The sequence below is a fragment of the Oncorhynchus masou genome, chromosome 7 (genome assembly GCF_036934945.1).
Source record: "Oncorhynchus masou masou isolate Uvic2021 chromosome 7, UVic_Omas_1.1, whole genome shotgun sequence".
NCBI lineage: Eukaryota > Metazoa > Chordata > Actinopteri > Salmoniformes > Salmonidae > Oncorhynchus > Oncorhynchus masou.
In genome coordinates, this window is record NC_088218.1 from 26401235 (window position 1) to 26427480 (window position 26246).

The 26246-nt window shown below is 46.1% G+C and overlaps 1 protein-coding gene across 5 annotated transcripts in view; it reads right to left on the reverse strand.

Moving 5' to 3' along the window:
• LOC135543591 (B-cell CLL/lymphoma 9 protein-like) overlaps window positions 1-26246 on the reverse strand; it is a 109795-nt gene that overhangs the window by 15170 nt on the left and 68379 nt on the right. Inside the window, exons 1-4 of one of the 5 annotated variants that reach the window (XM_064970977.1) lie at window positions 23325-23724; window positions 20142-20334; window positions 9832-9904; window positions 1147-1460 (exon numbers count right to left, since the gene is read on the reverse strand). In XM_064970977.1, the coding sequence (XP_064827049.1) occupies window positions 1147-1460; window positions 9832-9872 (355 nt within the window). In that variant the 5' untranslated portion in view covers window positions 9873-9904; window positions 20142-20334; window positions 23325-23724. Of the gene's footprint in view, window positions 1-1146; window positions 1461-3509; window positions 3893-9831; window positions 9908-20141; window positions 20335-23324; window positions 23725-26246 lie in introns of those variants that run through there. The other 4 variants (XM_064970975.1, XM_064970974.1, XM_064970972.1 and 1 more) reach the window with 4 other exon arrangements.

Genomic DNA, 26246 nt, shown 5'->3' on the forward strand with positions numbered 1-26246 from the left:
ACATGCTCCATCAGATGCACATGCCACAAACAAAATGGCCACTGGCACATACCTAAAGCATGTCAATAAAAATCAACAATTACCTAACAATCTACATTAACACTAAGGAATCAAACTGACGTGTCTGCAGGGTATTCTGGGACAGTGTATTTTATTAATATACACTACACCCATACACATGTTCTCACATGCTTTTACCATTTACCACACTAAATTTCTGTTGTTTTTTTTACTAAGGGTTGTCATTTTAATTCATCTATAAAATATCTAGTTGTGGTAGGCTCAATACTGAAGAAAAATACTGTTCACATTTATATGATTTCATATCATGAAAGAAGTAGAACCAGATCCTGCTCAGTAACAACAATCTCAGTTGTAACCACCAGAGGTCTCAGTGAAACGGAAATACTAAGGGGAAAATGACTGGACACCCCTTTTAACACAGTGAAATGGTTTCTTCCAAGGCTCCAGCCCACACAGAGTTTTTTCCACCAGGGGATAAACAGGGTTGTGGATGTCTTAATGCAGCACTACAGCCAGCACAGAGGAGGAACACACACACATATATATTATATACACACACATGCTCCCTCTTACTAGGGCGACAGCTATCAAGAATAGTGTGACTAATGCCATTCCCTCTGGGGTCCTGGGGGCCATCGTGACATGCCAGATAAGCCTGGGAGCCATCTTATAAGGACACGACATCCGTCACAAATCACAGAGAGTAAACCCCACACAGACAGACCATAAATACACTCCCACTGACACAAGCCCACTCAGACAACGCCATATCATGAGTTAATAAATCGCACTTCAACATCCAAGACCTAGTCCTTGTATTTTGACACTGAGTTCACCCCTCTGACTAGTTGATGTCATGGCGGACCGTTGAGAAGAAGGTGCAACAGCAAGGTGATGTTGAAGGTGAAAAACAAAAAAAAAATGCCTTGAGATTCTGTGGAAAATGACCTACGTGACAGTAAGAGCAGCATGTGCATATCGGCAACTCTGAATCGGGCCCCATGAGACTATTATGATGTAGTGATACTGTAGGTGCCAGAGGATGTCGATTATTACCCTGGCTTGACAGACTAAACCTGTCGATGGCACCATCACTAGTTGTAGGGGAGGGCTCGGCCTTACCTTTCTGGTCCCCCTCGCTGTTGGACGTCCCCGTGTCACGCTGCTCAAAGGACTCCACCGAAGTGCTTCTTTCCCTCTTCATTTTGCCCTTGGCCCCGTTGCCTGCAATCAGGCCTTGTCCGTTTTTTAGTCCTAGGCTCCCTATGGGCCCCTTAGGGCCTAGAGTTTTGGGGTCACAGGGCGAGGGCTGCGATTGGCTTCCCGCTCCCCCTGGCTTTCCCTGATTGGGTAGTTTTGAGTCCATCTGGGCGGCGCTGGAGGGAGACATGACGGGTGGAGAGCGCACCATGGCCTCCTGCTTCTGTTTGGGACTGCTGATGGAGAGGAGACAACCAGGGTTAGTGGGGGGACATCAAACAATGTCATTGCTGCTCCCCCCCCCCAAAAAAAATATGCCAAAAGCAAGTCTTATCACATGCGCTTAACAGTAGAAACTAATACACCCATTCTTTACATCAAACCACCAACCGCGGTCATTATCAACATCACATGAGAAATCACAGAAGAGTCGTTAATATTCTCTTACATAAACGTTGCAGCGAGAACAGACGGGAAAGTACTACGGCTGAGACTAGTTCCCAGAGGCTGAGGGAGGCACATGGCAGCTCCCCACCCTGAGAAAGCAGCACTCTTAAAACAGCAGCTGGGTCATGTTCATTAGGCACCAATACGTTAGAAAATGGACTAAAACAGGGCGGGACTCCATGGACTTGTCCAATAAGAAACATTTATTTTCATTTTCTGTTGCGTGCCCTAATGAACACAGCCCAGATCCTGGCCGGGGAGGCATGACGCACACAGGTGTGTGACTAATAAAGGGTAAACACGGCCACCTCCAGTCCTCACCCTTTCTTTGTTGACAGAGTTGGGAACAGCAGGGGAGGTGGAGGGGAGTGTTAATATATAATCGGTGCCTTGTTAAAGTAGGCACTTTAAGTACACAGCCTTATTTCTCCCTGTGCTGGGCCGAAACCTAGAGACAGGAACACAACTCGGCCTCGTTGCCATGGAGACCAGTTACACATGGATAAAGCAGGGGAAAGGGGGCTGCTCTGTAGCCGACACGATGAAGTCGGAGGAGAAAGGGGTAGTTGAACCTAACACAAGAAAGCACAACTGATACAGAAGGGGTAGTCAGACCAAAGATGGCGGATAAATGAAGATAGTTCACTCAGGCATTGAAAAATGTTTTGTCAGTTCCGGTCTACTTAACTGGAAGTCTCTTCTATAGACACCAAAGCAATAACAGCTGGGTCTGGTCTACTTAGTTCATGGACTTTCATTGAACCATCGCTTCCTCTTCCGTCTCTGGTCTGACCACACACTAACGTAGCTCGAGAACACTGCCGGAATCCATTGCTGGTGGTACGACGTTTAGCATGACCACTGCACTGGGCTAAAAGTCCACGGACAGATCAAAAAATCGTTCACTTGCAGCGTCACAGCACTCAATGGGAGTAACAACAAGATCCAAACAGGGTCCTACCAGGCCCCAGTCAATCCTCCGTTTAAAACGGAGCTTTCCTCTACAGCTTTCCCTTCCCAGCTAGCAGTGAAACATAAGCCCTAGCACTCTTCTAAAAACCCAGCCAAAATGGCCTCACAGCCAAAACCGGAGCCAATATGGATCCAAATCCAAACGTTAGGCCAATATGGCCGGCGTGCCTACTGTGAGATGGGCCCCAGCAGGGCTTTGGCAGTGCAGCTGCAGCTTTTATACTAGCCCCAGAGGGCCTGAGTCAGCACAGGCCGGGCCGGGATGGGCTGGCAGAGAGGCAGCTGCGGGGTGGAGACACTCAGGTCACTGTTCCAGGGCTCACGCATAGCCAGGACCTGCTGCACTAGGTTAAGCTTTAATAGGCCAGAGTATTTCCCCAAAGTCTGGTCGTCGTGTAACCTCATACAGAATGCCAGATCTGAGCTTGCCTGATCTCTTAGCAGGTTTAGGAGCGGAGGACTTAGATCCAACCGCGAGACCGGATTCAATAAATACCACGCTATAAACTACAACACAGAACGGAGAGTCAGACGGCATGGCAGGCAACATGGTGGTCTTAATCAGAGAAGGACAAAGGGTTCGTTCTAGGTCGTCTCTATTGCAGAGACTGTCCGATCTCATGACGCCTGGAGAAGTGTTAAACATCTCAGGAACCACGTTGAGATGGTCTCTAGCAATCTTCTGAGATACGCAGCCCGATTGCTTTTGAGACAATGTGGAAGGCATTTAAACTCATTTCATTATGCAGTGGAATTGACAGGTTGTCAAGCGGGGATGGAGGATCATTTGTCCTTAAAAGTTGATTTGCTCCCCTGTTTTAACAAGCCAAGAGAGAGACATAATAGCAGACAAGGACCCAGCTCACCTCTGCGTGTTAGCCGATGGGGAGTTCCTCACTTTGGGATTGCTGGAATGCATTGACGGCGATCCCAGGGAGACAGAGGACGGAGTCAAGTGCTGGTGCAGGCTGGCCGAGGGTGTGGCCTTGGCCCGGGTGTTCCTGTGGCCTGTGCCGGCAAGGGCGGAGTTAGGGGCGGGGCTGTGGTTATTAGAGGAGGGGTTAATGTGGCTATTGGCTCGGCCACTGTCTGGGCCTGCCTCGTCCCGCTCCTTCTTGACGCGCTCTTTCCGGCTAAAGTTTTCTGCTGCTCTTTCCTCTTGCACCTCCAGCATCATCTGGATGTCAGTACGTGTGAGGTGCTGTGTGCCTGGAGTCTCCTCAAGGAGCTCTCACAGTCCTTGGGCACACTGGTAAAGACAGGGGTGGAGGGAAGGAAAAAAGAAAAACAGGAGAAAATGTTAAGAAACTTCACAATGTGTGCATGTTTTGGAAGGCCACCCGTTGTATCAGGCAACCCTGGAATTATAACATCTCCTTAGATGGTTCGCGTCACTCAAAACAAGCGGGTGACATTGACAACTAAACCAATCATGACCGCTTACTTGGTTCGACTTTGCACCGCTCCATAGCATTGGATACTGCTGACCGGTCCACCAACTGACAGGACAACAGTATCATAGACCAGGGGTTGAGAAACACAGACAGAGGCTCTGGTTGAATAGCCACACGAACATTCTACTAAGTATTCAATCCTAATGCATGGCTTTAGTCCAAGTGGGATGCTAGTATGGACGGACATAGAGAGGCCTATATCTCCTGTGTAACCTTGCTTGGCGTGTCATCCTCTTCCTCCTCCGGGCCATTTTTCCTCAGAATCACCATCACGAGACAGTTCCCTGTCCTCTGAGAAAACTCCTCCATAAAGCTGCACTGTCAAGATAGCATAACATATTCAGGATAGGTCACGATGATGCAAGTGGTTCCATAAGCCCCCTCTGGCTAAAGGGTAGGAGACTGAATCCCGTGAGAGAATCACCCAAATTAAACTACGGCTGAAACTTCAGCTTGGCCACAAACACCAAAACACAAAGACTCAACCCCCCCCCCAAAAAAAAAAAAAAAAAAAAAGATATATATTTGGTTCTGGCTTCTGAGAGGACTAAAAAGGTTCTAAATGTGCCGTACACTACCCAATAAACTAGATCAACAAGCCCTCCTAGCTTGACGTGCAAACCATACGCGAAATCTAGTGACGAGGATGAGATCGGACTCAAGAAACCAGGGTGCTTTTCGCTAGACATCAAACGGAAGCAAACGGACTGAAAACGGGGAGCCTGTAGTTATTAAGATAACCAATAAGAAACCCTTATTTTCATTGCAAAAAAACCACTTTCCGTGTCTTGCTACATTTAGCTATGATGTGCACTAATGAATACGGCCCGGCAATGGGAGCACATCTCCACGTAACAGGCTCAGTATCGGAGTGTGCGAGTCAGGTTGTGTGTGTGTGTGTGTGTGGGGGGGGGGTCCTGCTATATCTGACACATCCGTGCCCTCCTGGGTATGCAGCGGGACACATTACTCATGGGGGGGGGGGGGGAATGTGGTAATCAAAACCCAGAAAGAGAGGAGTCTGGTTGGGAGGTTGTGAAAGAGAAGGGTGAGCTCACCAGCAGCAAGCCTTGACCGGCTCTACCTCTCCCAACGATGACTGAGAAAAACAAAAAAAACAGGGTTCTGTTCATTAGAGCACATCATCACAAAACACTTCTAACCGGCAGACACGTGGGCTTGGTGTGTCCATCGGCTACACAATGACAAGAGCTATATCACAGAGTTGTGTTCATGAGGGAACGCCGTTTGAAAAAGAAGTGCAACGGAAAACATAAGATATCTTATTGGACAAGTTCAGACGGTAGCGCTCCGTTTCACTGGAGCGTTTATCCACTTTGTGCCTAATGAACACAACCCAGGCCAGTATGCCTAGGCAAGGCTTCTGCCCTCTCCTAACACAGTATGTTCATGATATTCAAAAAGGCAGAGACCCATGTCTGTATAAGGCCATGAAGAGTCTAAGAGAGAAAAAACTGTTTCCATTCCACCACTCGAGTGCGGTAAGCACCGGCAGAGGCATTGGAGTCAGTTGAGCTTCTGCGCCGGGGAGAGAAAGACCGAGACATTACACTTCACTAACGAGCATGCACCCACACGGTCACCATGGCAACGCCACTGGTGTCTGAATCTGAACGACTCCCAACACAACTCGGGAGTGTTTGAGCGAACCGTGGCGCTCCACAGACAAGCACCCACCCCCACACACACACGGAGACACACTGGGAAAGAGGCAGAGGGACCACAACCCCCCCCCCCCCCAACCAGCCTCATTCAAACATCGACCGACCCCACACACACACACACACACACACACACAGAGAGAGTACGCAAGAATGCACCAGCGTTATCTACTCCCTCCCCTGGCCTGTGAGGTCTGAGATGGACTAAATAACGGGACGATACCGTTTCAGGCCCAGCGCCAGCGCCAGGGCAGGACATAACAACCCCTGACTACAGATCAGTGCAGCAGGAGCCTTTACTCGGCCGGGTCAGGTCAAGGTACCTTGGCTAATGCCCCTCTCTGCAGTGGACCAGAAAACAGGCCAAAATCGCAGGCACTTTATTTGATGATGGTGAGAGAGACAGTATGAGAAGGAGAGGGTCATATGGAGGGGAGAAAGGGAGAGGGTCATATGGAGGGGAGAAAGGGAGAGGGTCATATGGAGGGAGAAAGGGAGAGGGAAGGAGGGGAGAAAGGGAGAGGGTCATATGGAGGGGAGAAAGGGAGAGGGACATATGGAGGGGAGAAAGGGAGAGGGTCATATGGAGGGGAGAAAGGGAGAGGGTCATATGGAGGGGAGAAAGGGAGAGGGTCATATGGAGGGAGAAAGAGGAGAGGGAAAGGAGGGGAGAAAGGGAGAGGGTCATATGGAGGGAGAAAGGGAGAGGGTCATATGGAGGGGAGAAAGGGAGAGGGACATATGGAGGGGAGAAAGGGAGAGGGTCATATGGAGGGAGAAAGGGAGAGGGTCATATGGAGGGAGAAAGGGAGAGGGAAAGGAGGGGAGAAAGGGAGAGGGAAAGGAGGGGAGAAAGGGAGAGGGACATATGGAGGGGAGAAAGGGAGAGGGTCATATGGAGGGGAGAAAGGGAGAGGGTCATATGGAGGGGAGAAAGGGAGAGGGTCATATGGAGGGAGAAAGGGAGAGGGAAAGGAGGGGAGAAAGGGAGAGGGTCATATGGAGGGGAGAAAGGGAGAGGGTCATATGGAGGGAGAAAGGGAGAGGGAAAGGAGGGGAGAAAGGGAGAGGGTCATATGGAGGGAGAAAGAGGAGAGGGTCATATGGAGGGAGAAAGGGAGAGGGTCATATGGAGGGAGAAAGGGAGAGGGTCATATGGAGGGGAGAAAGGGAGAGGGTCATATGGAGGGAGAAAGAGGAGTGGAACTGAAAGAAGGTTAGAAAGAGACAAAGACGAAAAGCGGGAGAACGAGGAGAGAGAGGAGGAGCAAGCGAGGGAGACGAGGAGGAAAGGGACAGGCTCTCACCCACCGGCATCATCTCTCACCGATAACTAGCCGGTTCGTCTCAGTCCAGCGGTCACAGCAACTAATTGGAAGAATTTAAACAAACTATCAGCCCAGCTCAACAACAGAGAGCCATTCACACAGACAAGACGGAACAGACCCTCTCCAGCAGTCTGCTTTGCTGTGGTGCCACAGGGGCTCCATGCTAATAGCTAATGTGTCTTCTTAAATGCCCTGTATGAACTGCAACCGCTTGTTGTTTACTCTAACAGCGTTCTCTGTGTAACTGTTCGTGTGAGCGAGAGAGGGGGAGAAACAGAGTCAATGAAGAAGAGCGAGCGGGGAGAGAGCGGGAGAGAGTCAACGAGAGAGCGAAACCATCCACTCACATTTATTTTTTGCATTGCTGGAGGGCTGTGCAAAGCGTTGCAACATTCCCTCTCTCAAAGAGCACTCATTTCCATATTCCCAGCAAGGAGACGAGCGCTCTCAAATTGACCTTGACGAGGGCTCCACATCAACCCGCCGCGAAGACACCAAAGCAGGTCTTTTTATCCTACTGAAAACCAGATAAACATCATGCAACTGTGTGAAGTCTCCCCCTGGACGTACTGCGTACTACGGAAATGTCCTGAATAAGGGAGGGTGCTGGATAGAATTAGTCTAACCAACAAATCTCAGAGAGTGCATGTAACCTGGTGGTGGTTACGCAATAGGCACGCATGAATGGAAAATATGGATCCAGAAGTACACTCCGATGTTTCAAAAACACAGATCTCCATTTTCTGAAGGAACCATTTCTCCGGACCACACAGTAGACACGCACACATGCACGTAGGCTACACACACACACCCTCTCTGTGCCCACCAGCATCTACCAGCCATACTATGTAAATTCCATTTTGAAGCAAAGCCACTACTGATCAGTGAGACTCTCCCCCTCCCTCCATCCCTCCTGTAGTGAGGATATAGCCTCCCTCTCTCTCCCCCTCCCCCTCTCTCTGTGTTGGGTCTGTGCTTGGCTGCCTGCAGGGACAAAGGCTCACACACACACACACATGCAAACTAAGCCTAGCCAAAATCTCAGGATTAAAGACTGGCGGTCCCACCAGACACAAACCTGTATGCATTTATCACATGCGTATGAGTACACACACACGCGTACAAATGTACACACATAATAACAATGTATTACCGAAGAGTAGAAGAGTGCTACACATGGAACAAAATGGGCCAGATTCAGATTCAAGACAATCCTGGGTGGGTTCTTCTTCTTCACACAGACAGGGCAAAGTCATTCTGCAAAGCCTCGGTCAGTGTGTTTTCTGCCTGCCTGCCGGTCGGCCCATCCAACCTCCTTCCCGATCTGTCTACTCAAGGCAGAAACCTTGGATTTCAGCTGATTTTACATCTGTAATGCTCACATTTCAATAGAGGCCAGGGACATTAACTGGTTGGCTGCAAAAAAAATTACAATAAAAGTCGGGTGACATACATTATGATCCTCTTCCAAACTAACATCACACCAAACCGTTTCACTGGCTAACGGTTGCTGTCAGTCTTGACAAATGTCATCGGTGTCACCTCCAGTCCCGGTGAACTTTAAAACCACAGTTTGAGCGCAAGGAGCTTGACACGCCCTCGGGAGGATGACACACTCCTACTCTCCTCTGGCCAGGCTCAGTGTGTGTGTATGTGCATGTATGTATGTATGTAAAAGGTTGCTCGCAGTCATTAACCGCCAGGTCTAAGATGAGACTGAAAACACTTCATTCAGAATGAGTCAGACATGAAAGCTAGAGTCTAAAACATCCTCTTTTTTTGATCGAAATTAGCATATTTTAACATTTTTCACCAAGCCCAAAATGATAATAATGGTGATTTGGGACTTTAAGAGGAGCCAATGCTATAATGCACCGCTAACTGATAGTCCACTTCCACTAGCATTGCTAACACGCGCCAGAAAATGCTAGCCAGGAGATTCTGGCTATTGCTAAATAACCAATGGTTTGGATGAAATGACAACCTATGTAAGACTAAAATAACCTAAAACCTTATTTTAAAGCCAACTATCCCTTAATTCCTGGCGAGTATTACATACTCTGGGTACAAAAAAAATATATATACTCAGACTTGGTTCAAGGATGAAGGAGAATAATTAGGCTTTTACTTCTGAACATACAGTTCTTTGTTGCCAATTTTCTTCGAGGAAATTGATTATTGTTAACGTCAGGGACTCATTCCAGGGAACCGCTGTTCGGTGGACAGGCAACTCAATCTTGTTTTGAAATCACCATTCTCATAACTAGGTCCTTGTATTGCTTTCATAGAGGATGGCCCCAAGTCCAAGCGCATGCCTTGGAAAGAACGAGGCTGAACTCTAAGATCTCCATTCTGCGTTCTAATCTAGATACCCAGAAATCCGCAGGCGCATTTGAGCCAATGTCACAGAGAGAGGCCAAGGCACATGTTTGTCTGAGCCACTGACCGACCGACCGACTGACTGAGCTAACTACAGGGAGTAAGGTACATTGTACCGCCTCTAGGGTCTGTGCCTCAGGGACAAAGATGGAGGAAAACTGGATGTGCTCCCTCTACCAACCACTTACTCTCTACCTCTCCTCTCATCCAACCCTGTGCTGCTCACCCTCCTCTCCATCCCCCAGCTCTTGCTTCACCAGGCTAATGCTCACCCCCTCCTCCCTCTCAACCCCCTGCAGTCCAACGGCTTGTCTGTGTGTGTGTGTGTGTATGTATGGCACTCACCATGTCCCTCTGTCACGATATAGCCGTGGCCATGTCTGCATTGCAATGGGCCGCGCTCGTCAAATCCCCAACGCTGCTGGAGACAAAGAGAGAGACATCACTCACCAAATCACAACACCACACTGTCCAACATGGCTGGCACGCACACACAGGCTTAGCAGATAGAGCTGCGGGTAGGCAACTGAGCGGCTCCCCTTTACGCGATACAATGCAACTTCGGTTTAGCAGTACACAACAGCAGCACTTACACAGCTAGTAGTTCAGTATAGGAGGAATGAGGCCTATTCACATGTACGAATATACAAGATTAGGAATAGCATGAAGGAAAACCAAAAAGGGAAGACCATTAAAAATTTAATATAAACCATGACATGGCATCGTCATATCTTTACCACATAACGTGCAAACAGAACACCTCCACCAGACATTCTAATTGGTTTGTTAATGTTAATTTCCTATTCGGTCTACCCGCTCACAGCAGCAATTTAAAAAGAGATTTATTGAAATCAACTCTAAAACACATATCAAACTATGCCATGAGGAGAGTGAAGAGAACAAAGTGGAACTGAAGTTGTCATGTGACGTAGCCCTGTTCTGAACATGATGGAGAGATGCCCATGTCAGATGATGTAATCCCCGCTCTCCCACACACACACACACGCTGGTGTGGACAAGTGTGTGTGTGGCAGTTCAGCGTTCACCTTTCAGTGGGTGAGCTAATCTGCTTACAGTGGCTGTGGGGCGAGGGCCAAAATCTCATCAGCACTGCCAAAGACGATCATCCGGAGCAGGTCAGCCCTAGCGCCAGCACACTCACTTAATTCCTCTAATCTGCACACCGTGTGTGTGTGTGTATGTGTAAGCCACATCTTCGCGCTTGCATTTAGTACATCTGTGAAGAGGTGCAAGAGTGTTTGTGTACATCTCTACAACGTGTGTGAGGGCTGAGTCATGCATGTGCCTCGTCTGTGTCCTAACAAGCAATCCTGCACCGCCATCAGCCTGATGCCAAGGAGTAGCAGCCGGACACAAACTAACTTGAAACTAACATGAAACAACAGTGTACCAGGCAGGAATACTTAAGCTCAGCTCAAGCATGAAAGCATTTGACCCAGGTCTGCTGGCCCTGGTTCTGGGTTAGACATTCTGATTGGCCCCACACTGTTGGGGGTCAGCTCATCACACAGTTAAGAGGTCACCATATCTGCAGCCAATCATGGTTCTTAGACAATCTACCAACAGCGCCGAATGAACAAAAAGGTCCACAAAGCAGCCAGACGATCACAGAAAGCTGTACCCAAACCACAGTTAAGAAATATCATTTGATGTAAATCAAAATGAAGTCAGAAAGGATTGAGAAGGCGGCTGTGTTTCTTATACTTTGAAAATGCTTGAAAATCCTTCCTTGAAGTCATCACTGATCTGACACGAGTTGGATTGGTGAAAGCTATGAAACCTACAGGGAGGAACGGAGGAAGAAAGGCAGCATTTTAAGAGGGAAGGCGGACCAACAGGAATGTCGGCAGTGAGCGACTGGTGGCCGTCCACAGAATATCGGGCGTTATTACCTGTTCATCTATTACAGATCCTACATGTTGAATCAGCGCGGTCCGTGGACACCAGGCAGGTGATCTACTGGGGGGGGGTCTATGTGGACAGAGTGAATCTGCTTTGGGATTTGATCTCAGGAGCGAGAGGGAGAGACCGTATCGATAGAATAATATCATTGATGTACAGATGGGGAAAGAGAAAACATTAACGCAGAGAGCGAATGTACCACTCAGTGACAAGACGCCACCATATCCAGCGTGAGTGTATGTATACAGAGTGTAGGAGCATGTGTGCGCGTGTGTGTTTCTAGTGTACCGAGGGCTATCAGACATCCCAGTCACAGGGGCTGCATTATGGCTTGACTGCGGCAGAGCAGAGGGGAAGAGAGGAGGGGTTGTCACTGCGTCGCACATACATAATGAGAGGAGCATGATCAGCAGATGTGCCTCCCTCTCAGACGTATCATAACTGAGATACTCAAACCTAACTCAGTAAACGGATTGCTGTCCAAGCCCTACACAAGACAAAAGACTCACACACAGTAACACAGCTCACTAAACAGATTAAGCTACTGACAAACCAAAGCCCACTAAACCTATTACCAACTAAAACCCTACAAATACCCCTCAACAGACAAGCAGACCCACAACAAACATTTTACCAACAAATCCAGTGGTAAACCTAACCCTGTGCAACACCCTCTGGGGGCTGTGACAATAACTGTATTGTGGTATTTTTTTCCATCACCAATTTTTTTTTAATATTATTTTTTATTTTTTACATGAAGCAGACGAAACTCTTTGGTCCTTTAAAAACCTGCAGCATATACAATATTGTGTGCTATAGCTTGGATGACAACATGAGGGCTGTTTTCCTAAAGAGGTTAAAACCATGTGTTTCCTTGCCACAATACTAACGAGAAGTCCTGGCTTTACTCTGTATTACACGCCAAATGGCTTTGACCTCGACTTAGGCCTGAACTACCCTGGTCCCAGATCTGTTTGTGCTGTTGCCTACTCCCTTGTCCTTCAGGGACGCAAACTGATGAGGGTCAAAAAAAAGGGGGGACCAAAATCTTTGCACAGAAAATCTGAGTAAATAGCAAGAAAATGTTCCTATTTTAAGAGTGGGGTTGTCACAATAACATTTTTACTGAAGATGCGTTACATTTGAGTCATTTAGCAGATGCTCTTATCCAGAACGACTTACGGTATTTTATTTTACCTTTAACAAGGCAAGTCAGTTAATACCTATAGTGTCTCCCCATCCCGCATGAGGGAGCGTAATCATCGCCTGACACTAATTAGCATGACGCAACAGATATAAATATTCCTAGAAAATATTCCTATTCATGAAAATCACAAATTAAATATATTGAGACACAGCTTAGCCTTTTGTTAATCACCCTGTCATCTCAGATTTTCAAAATATGCTTTACAGCAAAAGCTAGACAAGCATTTGCACTTCCGGATTGGATTTCTCTCAGACTTTCGCCTGCAACATCAGTTCTGTTATACTCATGGACAATATTTTTACAGTTTCGGAAACTTTAGAGTGTTTTCTATCCTAAGCTGTCAATTATATGCATATTCTAGCATCTTGTCCTGACAAAATATCCTGTTTACTACGGGAACTTTTTTTTCTCCAAAAATGAAAATACTGCCCACTAGTCACAACAGGTTTTAAGAACAAATTCTTATTTTCAATGATGGCCTACCGGGGGAACAGTAGGATAACTGCCTTGTTCAGGGGCAGAAAGACAGATTTTTACCCTGTCAACTCGGGGATTTAATCTAGCAACCTTTCGGTTACTGGCCCAATGCTCTAACCACTAGGCTACCTGCCACCCCAGTAGTAAATACAGTCTTTATAATATATACTTTCATACTACCTGGAAAGTATCACGATACAGAGGACCCCCTCCCCCTCCCTCCCTGTCTGCCTGTTCCCGTTTTCTATACATTTTGCACAAAAACCTGTCCCTTGAATTTAACTTCACACATATTACTGCATAATAGAAACAGCTACTGCAGAAAATAGCTGATTTGCTCATATCCAAAGGCATATCTGCGATTGGGCAGGAGGAATGTAGTAAGGAATAGAAATGCACAATGATCTGCATTTTCATATCGGCAGTAAGGGGCACACACACTTGGCCCATCTTTAACCTACTCCTCAGACAACTTCACACAGCCTACACACTCTCCCTCCTACACACCCCTTCTCACTTGCAACCCGTGAGTAGTTTAAAGGGGCTCGCTACATGGTTTATAAAATGATATAAAAACGGCCTGCTTGTTCTTACATGCGAAATGAAAAGACACAGATCCACTTCACTCGCACTGTGAGCCGTTCCAATATTTAAACAATTGTAACAACAGAAACCCAAACCCCGTCTGCACACCCCAGCACGGCTAAATAAACATTTTAAACTGATGGAGATGGGCAGAAAGAACAGCCGGAGACAAGCGGCTGAGTCGGCTAATGGCTGGTTAGGAGATGCGGCTGACTGCTCACAGCTGTCACAGCTGATATTGGATGAAGCGTTCTGATATGACATTTCTGACATCAGGCTCTGAGCTCCGATATTCTATTTGTAGGACATGCAGGGATGCATTCTGTGCGGTCATTAATTTAGAGAGACGGTAGTGATCACACAGGGACAAGAGCTGTTCGCTCCTCTCTTATAGCGCAATGGGCGATACACTCTGCTGCCCCCCCCCACGATTGTTTTACAATTCCACGTGATTCGCGTGGATGACCAATTTTGAGATCAAAACGGTAAACATCGCCTTAAAGCGACGAGTTTGCATCCCTGTCAATGGCAGCGGCATTCAGAGGCTGCGTGACAGCGAATCCTCGTCAGGCTGGTCTGTTTGTTCTTACAGGCGAAATTAAACGTGTCCACTTCGCTCGCACTCTGAGCCGCTCCAATAATTAAAACAAAATGCAACAGAAACTCCATCACTGTCTGCACACCCCAGCTTGCCAACACGGCTAAATACCATTTTCAAACTGACGGAGATACACAGCAGGAACGGACGGAGAGAAGTGGCTGTGTTGGCTAATGTCTGGTTAGGGGGATGTGGCTGGTTGCTCACAGCTGTCACACCTGATATTGGACGAAGCGTCTGATATCACGCTCTGAACTCTGATATTCTATTTGTAGGACGCGTCGGGGTGCCATCTGTGCTCAGTCATTAATTTCGATATGAGAACATACACCATTATTTAGTGATCACGCAGGGATAAGATCTGTATGCGCCTCTCTTCTATAGCTCAACGGGTGACACACTGCGTCTGTGCACTTTTCGTGAGACTGACGCCTCGATCACACCTACAGACTCTCTGCAATTTTGGTACACCAGAAATACATTCATTTCCAATGGAACGCTGCGTGTGCCTTGCAGCATTGCGACGCAGAGGCAGTTGTAGTACGTTCAGTGTGGCGCGGACACTGGATTTACTGAACATATGCCTCAAAATGTATGCGTAGAGGAAGATGCCTCGTGCCATTTCGCGCAAAAACACTGTCTGTGTGATAGAGGCGTTGTAGATGGGTTAGATGACCACGTCACGTGTCTTGTTTTGAGGTGTTGGCTGATTTTCATGTCAATGCTAATATGGCTACAATTCCCTAGCAAGCTCACCAACAACTGTAACAACGTATGTGAGACAAGCGCTCCATGTGCCAATGCATCCGTTGTCAATAAACATTGGAGACGGAATATAGTTTACATGTTGTCAACAATCTATGCCAACCCAGTCTGTTTAGCCCCAAAGTTGTGCCAACGTCGGTTTTGTTGCTAAACAACCAACCAGTCATTAGCAAATAACACCCGATTGGTACTTAATTAAACTGGTCAATGGTTCTGCACGAATCTCATTTCCATGTTCTCATATCACACTGTTCACTCAATAGGCATATGCAGCCATGAATTCACACAGTTTCTTCAATTTCCCCTATGACTATCTGAACAGGTAAGTTCTAGGCTAAGTGGTTAAATGCAAGTACGACATTTACCACTTGGAGCAAGCCGAACAGAGTTTGCGGCACACCAAATCGCCACAACCCAGGCTCTTTCTCAATGTTCTAACAAATGATTTAACGAAATCATTGAAGCCGTGTCTTCAACTGCAATGATAGGATAGGCCTTGACTGGTAAATATTAGCCAATAGAACCGGAATTGCAGTTGTCATTTCTGAAATATCAGTTCTGTCATTTCAGTATTCAGAGTGCAGGAAGTTCAGCTCTGTCATTTCAGGGCAGGAAATATAAAAACAGGTCAAAGAGCATCTCTAGACCGCATAGAGAAGCCAAGCTTAGTCTAACAACAAACAAAAAAAATCCTGTTCATTTACCACAAAGGCTGTTCTATTGGCCCTGGCTTTCTCCACTGCCAGTCTGTTTCACCCTGCCACCACTTTTGGAATGGGTTCGTGGCACAGACACACGCAGCCAAACGGTTGACGCATGGGCGACACGGTGTCAGACCATCAGCTGGTAACATGAGTGACGCGCATTGGAATGGACACACCAGACACACAAGAGCAGGAGAACTCACAGTGGTGACGAGAGGTTGTGCTTACAATACCGCGCTGAGCAATGCTTGTGTTCCTACCATAACACCCTAGCGCCAGGACCATTTCATCTATGGGTGGTGAAAACCTGTGCCTCCCCCCATATCAAACTGTGTTTAGCTAGACGCAGGACAGGAGCAGAATCCTATGCAGCCCATGTAATGTCCTGGCAGGCCTCAGCTCTTCTTGGCACGCTGGCACTGTGACACAACCTGGCCTTGGCATCGGGAAGAAACCATTGGCAATACAATGCCACTCCAGAACTCATTGCGCTTGGCAAAGCCTCACCAGTGCACTCATATAGCATAAGGTTACAATGTCTTGCCAGTGTTTAACCAGCCATATTACAGAGTGAAAGGGAAAAGGAAAAATGTGCCTTGTTAGCAGAAGGGATTATTTGGGATAGAAAGGGGGGAATGGAGGAGAGAAATCCCAGAGTTCTCCTGTTTCAGTGGAGGGTGCCAAATGCACCCCTCCCCCACACGCCAGTAAAGCGTTTCAAATCAGCACACCCTACATTTTTCAACTCAGGGAGGGATAAGGTATCCGTAGACCTGGCAACCTTCATAGTCACATCATGATCCCATGGGCTGAATTGAAAAGATTCCACTACAAGGAACTGAGGTGTAGTCAGTAGCCACTAGCAAATCAGAGAAAGCCATTCCCTCACTGGGGGTACCACTAGCCAATCACAGAAAGTAGGGGTGCAAATAACAAAAACAACACTAAAATAAAGTGCAATATGCGTGTGAAACCAATATGTAAACAGAATCTATGTCCATCTCCGTTATATAATCTACTGGGAAACCAAAATACTCCCAAAATAGAGATTTAAACGATGATGGAGGATCCTGCTGGTTACGACAGTTCATTTAGAGTTGTGACACTACCGGCAAACTGAGCCACTGCGAAACCCTACAATTTCAGATTACACAGAGGAGAGCGAGCGAGAGAGACGACAGAGAGAGATGGGTGATAAGAATGCACATTTTGCAGTGGAGGGAGAAGTAAAAAGAGAACGTTCCATTTCTCCAATGGGGTTTTGAGGAACAGTAACTAACCGTGCCAGATTAAAAAAGAGGCCCATTTATTAGAGCCATAGCCTGTGGCAGCTGTGGCAGTGACAGATGGCCCAGTGCACTATGGGAGAGTAGCTGGGTCACAATCAGGTCAGTTGGGCACTGGTGGAAAGGGCAGCAACACCCACACACTGCACATGAGTGAGAGACTGCACATCACCAGGGTCATGTTCATTAGGCATTAAATAGTAGAAAACGGACCGATACTGGGTTGGACCAACTGGGTTTGTCCAATTGATAAATGCTTGAAAACATTTCCAGTTGGGTGCCCTATGAACATGACCCAACATGGCCTACTAAAACATAGACTGCTCACATCAGACTCTCGCAACAGTCTAACGCCATCAACAGCATGCCACCAATCACAATAAACCAGAACAAAACAACCTCCAATACCCTATCCACACACCTGAGCGAAGCCAAAGTTGCTGGAACTGTGCTTGGAAGGACTGTGTGAACAGAAACATTTTACCCAGTACGGTTTTGATAAGCATGTCAGTGTCGCTCTAATTTACAATCACCAACAATCTAAAATGAAGCATTCGCCTGTATGTAGAGCCAGCAGTATGTCCTGACCATGTGACTGGACAAAGAAAAGAAAAAACTCTGAGTCCCAATTAAAGGACATAACTAGACTCCGACCCAGCCATGGAAACAACGCATGCCTACACCACACAGCCTCCTGTACGGAAACAACGCATGCCTACACCACACAGCCTCCTGTACGGAAACAACGCATGCCTACACCACACAGCCTCCAGTACGGAAACAACGCATGCCTACACCGGAAACACAGCCTCCTGTACGGAAACAACGCATGCCTACACCACACAGCCTCCTGTACGGAAACAACGCATGCCTACACCACACAGCCTCCTGTACGGAAACAACGCATGCCTACACCACACAGCCTCCTGTACGGAAACAACGCATGCCTACACCACACAGCCTCCTGTACGGAAACAACGCATGCCTACACCACACAGCCTCCTGTACGGAAACAACGCATGCCTACACCACACAGCCTCCTGTACGGAAACAACGCATGCCTACACCACACAGCCTCCTGTACGGAAACAACGCATGCCTACACCACACAGCCTCCTGTACGGAAACAACGCATGCCTACACCACACAGCCTCCTGTACGGAAACAACGCATGCCTACACCACACAGCCTCCTCTACGGAAACAACGCATGCCTACATCACACAGCCTCCCGTACGGAAACAACGCATGCCTACACCACACAGCCTCCCGTACACCCCACAGCCTCCCGGAAACAACGCATGCCTACACCACACAGCCTCCCGTACGGAAACAACGCATGCCTACACCACACAGCCTCCTGTACGGAAACAACGCATGCCTACACCACACAGCCTCCCGTACGGAAACAACGCATGCCTACACCACACAGCCTCCTGTACGGAAACAACGCATGCCTACACCACACAGCCTCCTGTACGGAAACAACGCATGCCTACACCACACAGCCTCCTGTACGGAAACAACGCATGCCTACACCACACAGCCTCCTCTACGGAAACAACGCATGCCTACATCACACAGCCTCCCGTACGGAAACAACGCATGCCTACACCACACAGCCTCCCGTACGGAAACAACGCATGCCTACACCACACAGCCTCCTGTACGGAAACAACGCATGCCTACACCACACAGCCTCCTCTACGGAAACAACGCATGCCTACACCACACAGCCTCCCGTACGGAAACAACGCATGCCTACACCACACAGCCTCCCGTACGGAAACAACGCATGCCTACACCACACAGCCTCCTGTACGGAAACAACGCATGACTACACCACACAGCCTCCTGTACGGAAACAACGCATGCCTACACCACACAACAGTCTCCTGTACGGAAACAACGCATGCCTACACCACACAGCCTCCTGTACGGAAACAACGCATGCCTACACCACACAGCCTCCCGTACGGAAACAACGCATGCCTACACCACACAACAGTCTCCCGTACGGAAACAACGCATGCCTACACCACACAACAGCCTCCTGTACGGAAACAACGCATGCCTACACCACACAACAGTCTCCTGTACGGAAACAACGCATGCCTACACCACACAGCCTCCTGTACGGAAACAACGCATGCCTACACCACACAACAGTCTCCTGTACGGAAACAACGCATGCCTACACCACACAGCCTCCTGTACGGAAACAACGCATGCCTACACCACACAACAGTCTCCTGTACGGAAACAACGCATGCCTACACCACACAACAGTCTCCCGTACGGAAACAACGCATGCCTACACCACACAACAGTCTCCCGTACGGAAACAACGCATGCCTACACCACACAACAGTCTCCTGTACGGAAACAACGCATGCCTACACCACACAACAGTCTCCTGTACATACGCGCACACACACCATTTCCTGGCGGGCAGCCTGTGTGTTCCTACATCGGAGGCCATTAGTGGGTGTGTAGGTCACGGGCTGCGATTACAGGATGGTGTGCTGGGCTGTTTCATGCCATGTGTATGTGCCCACCCTTAGATCTGCCCAGGCTGGCGTCACACTTAGTGTGTGCCTTGTGCGTCTAGGCAGGGCCTGAGATAACCCCTGCTGCACAGCATACCGTTCCAGAAACAGGATGCACTGTCCTCTACCCAGGGCCTGAACCCATGGATACAAGAACATGCCCCGCCCCCCCACACACAAACACGTGTCTGAAATTTGTGGAGTAAACTATCACTTCAAGTTCCCTGTTACTGCTCTTTGAGTTCTTTAAGTTTAGAGTCATAGATCCCACGCACAAATAGACAATCGCGCAACATAAGCCGTCAGGTGTCATGGGAAGAGTCGACATCGGTGAATACATTGTCGCAGACAAAATAATAAACCGTTTGATTTACCGTATTGTAGTCCGTGATACGTGTTGTGCCTAACCTTCCTTATGCTTGAATAGAATTGACACATACACCGACAAGGACAAAAACATGTACACGTCATATCACCTGCCTGTAAAGTCCAAACCACAACAGTGACAAAGTAACATGGAGGCTACATACACACGCATTTGTGTGCGTGTGATGTTCCTTACCTTAAATGACCCCAGGTCTCAGAGACCCCGGCTACTCCTCACGAGGAGAGCCTATCCCAGGGTTCCCTTTGACCTTGGTCCGGCAGACAAAGCAAGCTGACTGGCTTAGCGTCGGCCCGGAGTCACAACTGTCGCAGAGCCTCAAATCCCAGCACTCCCTCTCAGCAGAAGATCAAAGTGCCCATTCACAAACCTGCAGAGAGAAAAAGACAACCATCAGGGGTGAATTCACGGTCTTTAAAAAACGCTCAGAATATCGCAGATAGAAATAGAACAAATCCAGTTGACACGATCCCCTATTCCTTTTGGTTCTGAGCAATACATTCTCTCTACGAACGTTCCGTAACATTACGTCCTCCTAAACAGGCCTCAATCTCCAAAGGAGACCTAAACACACTTAACTTTTGGTTGAGGAAAATGATTATTAACAGATGTTTTCATCTCATTCCTATCAAGCCGCTTAAAAAAAAAAAGGCACAATTGTTACATTCAACGCCTGGTTGTAAAGCCGTGTCTGACTTTTTGGAGGCAATGTCTTCGAGAAGAAGAATTAAAATAGTAAGAAGGTAGGGGAGGCACAGTCTGGCCCAAATCAAACTTGATTTATTTGGTTGATTTTAGATCGATTGCGTTTCTTCTTTCTCTGGCTGCAACAGGGGACATGCAATTTAGCAATTATACATTTAACAACTAAGATGCACAAGGGAAAAGACACATAGGAAACGTGTTGCTTGTATCAGGTGTACATGATACGTCCCACATAAACCAAGCCAATGCATACAACCATCACATATACAAAAACCAAATGGAGCCACATGGCAGATTCTACACACAGTGCAAAGGGAATAGATAGCAGACAACCTACACATCCACAGCATTTGTGACGCACATCAGCTTCGACATTAGGTTAGATGCCCAGGTTTAAGCCCCTCCACAGCAGAAACACTACAGGACAGCTAGGATGAAATAACAGTTGATCCAAGAGGACATCTAGGAAATAACATCACCCTAGCCTGGTATGCATCACCTTTTAGGCCTTAATTATCATCTGGGGTGGCAGGGTAGTCTAGTGGTTAGAGCGTTGGACTAGTAACCGGAAGGTTGCAAGTTCAAACCCCCGAGCTGATAAGGTACAAATCTGTCGTTCTGCCCCTGAACAGGCAGTTAACCCACTGTTCCCAGGCCGTCATTGAAAATAAGAATGTGTTCTTAACTGACTTGCCTGGTTAAATAAAGGTCAAATTAAAATTAAAAATCTCAATGCTCAGATCCATAGTTGAAACAATAGCAAAGCAGCCACCCCACCTCTATTTTGGTAAAAAGCTAAGATTGGTTACTTTTCTCCAGGCCAATCTTAAATTCATAGACAGAGCTATGAATGAAACCCCCTGACCATGATATCAAAATTATAGTTTTAACCATGTTTTGAGGCTCTACAGTGTTTGTTTACAAACATTGGAGTAAAAAATAATTGTATTTTGAGGTCTGATGGGGTAAGACACTTGCACTAAGCTCATGCAGCATTTATAAGTTATATTCTTCAAGAATCAATGGGTATATATCATTAACTTATAAGTCCAAACATGCATGTAGCAACTAAGGATTCTAGCTTCAACCTACTGTACTGCAGCAGATTTATTCATTTTCCATTCCAAATTAGCGTTATACGGCTTCATCAGCTATCCTGACCAGTATCATTTGCATGGCATCATTCACATCTTCTATATGAATAGTCTACAACACCAAAATAACCTTTTGGCAAATATCGATTATGCCCAGATAGTCGTGAGCAGAGTGAATAGGCCAACATTTTGGTTAACTAACCAACCTCCAATACAAGCAGGAATCACAACCAGGTGGACACAGGACATGACACAGTATTCTCTATGGGCAGAACAAGAAGACAGTCCTTGCGCAAGAAACAAATGGGCTCATTACACAGCATAAATACCATGTATAAAACTACAACGGGGTGGTGATGCAAGTTTCCAACTATTTGATACACCTATTAGGAATACTATAAAAACATATAATTCAACTTTTTCCAGTACCTCCAATTCAATGTTTACATACACAAAGAAGCTTGGGCTACATTCATTTCAGGATATGTTGCAACATCCCATTCCATATTGAGTCGGATACCATGAATGGAAAAATAACTCTACCCTCTCTTAGCTTTTTGTGTTGGTCAGAAAGTTACAAAACATCTCCTTTCAGCTTGTCATAACAAGCACTAGCGGTTCTGGGGGGGGGGGGGGGGCAGTGCCCCTGTGACAATTTTGGACCCCCTTGTGGCCCCCCTGAATGTGGCGTATGAAATCATTTTTACATAACTAATTATTGCTATCTTTTGTTTTTTACATCCGTTAGACAGAAAATGTAAATAAATTGTTGAATGATTATGAACATGGTATTTTGCCTGCTAATGCCTTCAATGCAGTATAGAAAACGATATGACAACAATAACGTCTAATGTAACCGGCCCCTCTAACAGTACAACTGGCCCAAGCTTGCCCCCCCCAGTTGAAATGGTCTAGAACCGCCACTGTTAACAGGCGGCTCAAACATTTTTTTAAATTGTATTTAACTAGGCAAGTCACTGCAACATTGTTACACTTCTGTAGCACGAAATGTAAATATAGATTTAGCTTATTCGACCATGGCTGCCCGAGCCTTCCACTAGAAAACTTCGGGGTGGATAACAGAATGGGACAAAAAGCTTCAGGCCAAGTCGGCGAATCACGATCAACATTGCAGGATACTTTTGTTGCTTACTGCTTTGCAATGATTTCACCGCGTGTAGACCTGAATAAGTGCACTGATTTACGTTTTACGAAAGTGTTGTATTAGTGGGAAAACGATAAACACGTAATCGTTAAAGTAAGTAACCCCAACAAATACATTACAAAAATAGAAAGCAGCATGATGTGTGTTGCAATGGACAAATACCCATCTACACAAATTCATAGGGTAAAATTAGCACTAGGGACAACTTTGAAGCGATATATTGAAATAGCAAATTGAAGGCTGACGTTTAAAAGTGTAACGTTAACTTGAGAATACGGGTCTGACTTCCCAACGGTGTAAAGCCAAGTATGTTTACAGCTGAAAAACAGGCATGGGATAAAAATGCTATATAGCTAGGTTAGGTAACGTTAGATGCAAAGGGAAACCCTCTCTTACCCATTGTGTCTGACACAATATCCTTCATTATTGAACACATCACATATGTATACAGAGCTCCACGAGTCCCATCTTTCTTCGGTGAGGACAAATTATTCCATACACAAATTGACTTTCACCAATAATTATCCTCGAGGAAAGTAAACCATTTTCAAAAGAGGTTAGGCCTACGCGAAAGACGAGGTTAAAATGTTATTTTCCACGACAAACAAGAACAGTAGAATACTTCCAGATTTTGCACAAATAAATCTCAACTGCTGGCTATTATACTCCAAGCGATAACAAGGGCTTCTCCAAGACGTTCCAAACTTGTGCAAGCTTTTTTTCTCTCTCAAAGGAGTTGTTCCTGTTTCGCCAAAGTTTGGGGGAGGGGTGCTTGTCAAGCAAGCTAAAAACCCCAGCCAGTTTAGAACACAGACAAAACTCGCAGAGAAGTGAGAGCGAAGTCGATCCGTTATAGCCTACTAAGAACGACAGGGTAAAGATAATAACCAATTGCAAGACTAGGATAACCATAAAATGTCCTATGCATTTGGGAAATTTTAATTTTGGCCTATTAGGCTGGACAGTAAATAGCAGTGGTGTAAAAATACTATACAATATTTTTACACCACTTATTACGTCGTTTTTGGTGTATCTGTACTTTACTATTCATATTTTTGACAACTTTTACTTCACTTAATTCCTAAAGATGTACATTTCACTCCATACATTTTTCCTGACACCCAAAAGTACTTCTAACATTTTGAATGCTTTTAGCAAGGACAGTAAAATGGTTCAATAGAGCCCCACAGTGGAGGTGTCATAATACCCATAAAACCTAGCGGTCAAACTGGGAAATGGTTCAAATCGTTTTTCCACCATTCATTTTTCCCATAGGGGATTTTCGAAAAACTTTAAATAAGGGCTGTTTCGTGTAGGTTTGCCCTAGCATAACGTTTTGACAAACATGTAAATCTCTCTCGGACAAGGTGACTTTTATCAATATGCTCGGCTCTATTTACTCTCAGATTTAAAAAATGGTAATTATCATCAAAGTAGACATCATGCAAAACTTCAAATCCCTGCACGTCACATCTAGCTGACACCTTTGCTAACAGATTTTGTATCAATTTAAAACTTGCACAAGACAGTTCACATAATTGTCAATTTAAAGAAATGTTGCCAATGTATTCATTACTACAGTTAGTTAACATGAGATAGTTAACCCAGAGATTCTTACCTTTACCTCGATTCAACAGTCTCATTCAGATCATCATGGCATTTGTAGTTCTTTATGATAGCCACATTAGCAGCTAATTAGCATTTCATTTTTGGTGGGTAAATACAGGCAAATATATTGATAAAAGTCACCTTGTCCTAGAGAGATTTACACGTTTATCAAAATGTCACGCCTACACGAAGCACATCCCTTACTGGGGCGGCAGGTAGCCTAGTGGTTAGAGTGTTGGGCCAGTCCGCCAGATCAGACGCATACCAGGGATGTTCTCTTGATAAGTGTGTGTATAGTGTACCACAGAAAGGTTGCAAGATCAAATCCCCCCCGCTGACAAGGTAAAGTAAAAAAAATCTGTCATTCTGCTCCTGAACAAGGCAGTTAAACCCACTGTTCCTAGGCTGTCATTGAAAATAAGAATTTGTTCTTAACTGACTTTCCTACAAAAAATGAAGGTATAAAATCCCCTATGGGGAAAAATGAATGGTGGAAAAACTAGAATGATTAGAACATTTCCTTGTTTGACCGCTAGGTTTTAAAGGTAGTATGACTCATACTGTGGTATACTGTGGTACACACACTTATCAAGAGAACATCCCTGGTATGCGTCTGATCTGGCGGACTCACTAAACACACATGCTTCATTTGTAAATTATGTCTGTGAGTTGGAGTGTGCCCCCCTCAAAAAAAACTACAACGGGGTGGTGATGCAAGTTTCCAACTATTTGATACACCTATTAGGAATACTATAAAAACATATAATTCAACTTTTTCCAGTACCTCCAATTCAATGTTTACATACACAAAGAAGCTTGGGCTACATTCATTTCAGGATATGTTGCAACATCCCATTCCATATTGAGTCGGATACCATGAATGGAAAAATAACTCTACCCTCTCTTAGCTTTTTGTGTTGGTCAGAAAGTTACAAAACATCTTCTTTCAGCTTGTCTTAACAAGCACTAGCGGTTCTGGGGATGGGGGGGGGGGGGGGGCAGTGCCCCTGTGACAATTTTGGACCCCCTTGTGGCCCCCCTGAATGTGGAGTATGAAATCATTTTTACATAACTAATTATTGCTATCTTTCTTTTTTACATCCGTTATTAGACAAAAAATGCAAATAAATTCAACATTCATTATGAACATGGTATTTTGCCTGCTAATGCCTTCAATGCAGTATAGAAAATGATATGACAACAATAACGTCTAATGTAACTGGCCCCTCTAACAGTACAACTGGCCCAAGCTTGCCCCCCCCCCAGTTGAAATGGTCTAGAACCGCCACTGTTAACAAGCGGCTCAAACACATTTTTTAAAATTGTATTTAACTAGGCAAGTCACTGCAACATTGTTACACTTCTGTAGCACGAAATGTAAATATAGATTTAGCTTATTCGACCATGGCTGCCCGAGCCTTCCACTAGAAAACTTCGGGGTGGATAACAGAATGGGACAAAAAGCTTCAGGCCAAGTCGGCGAATCACGATCAACATTGCAGGATACTTTTGTTGCTTACTGCTTTGCAATGATTTCACCGCGTGTAGACCTGAATAAGTGCACTGATTTAAGTTTGATCTGGCTGACTCACTAAACACACATGCTTCATTTGTAAATTATGTCTGAGAGTTGGAGTGTGCCCCCCCTCAAAAAAAAAGAATAGTGCCGGCTGGTTTGCTTAAGGATCCACCCCTTTTTTTAAATTTTCA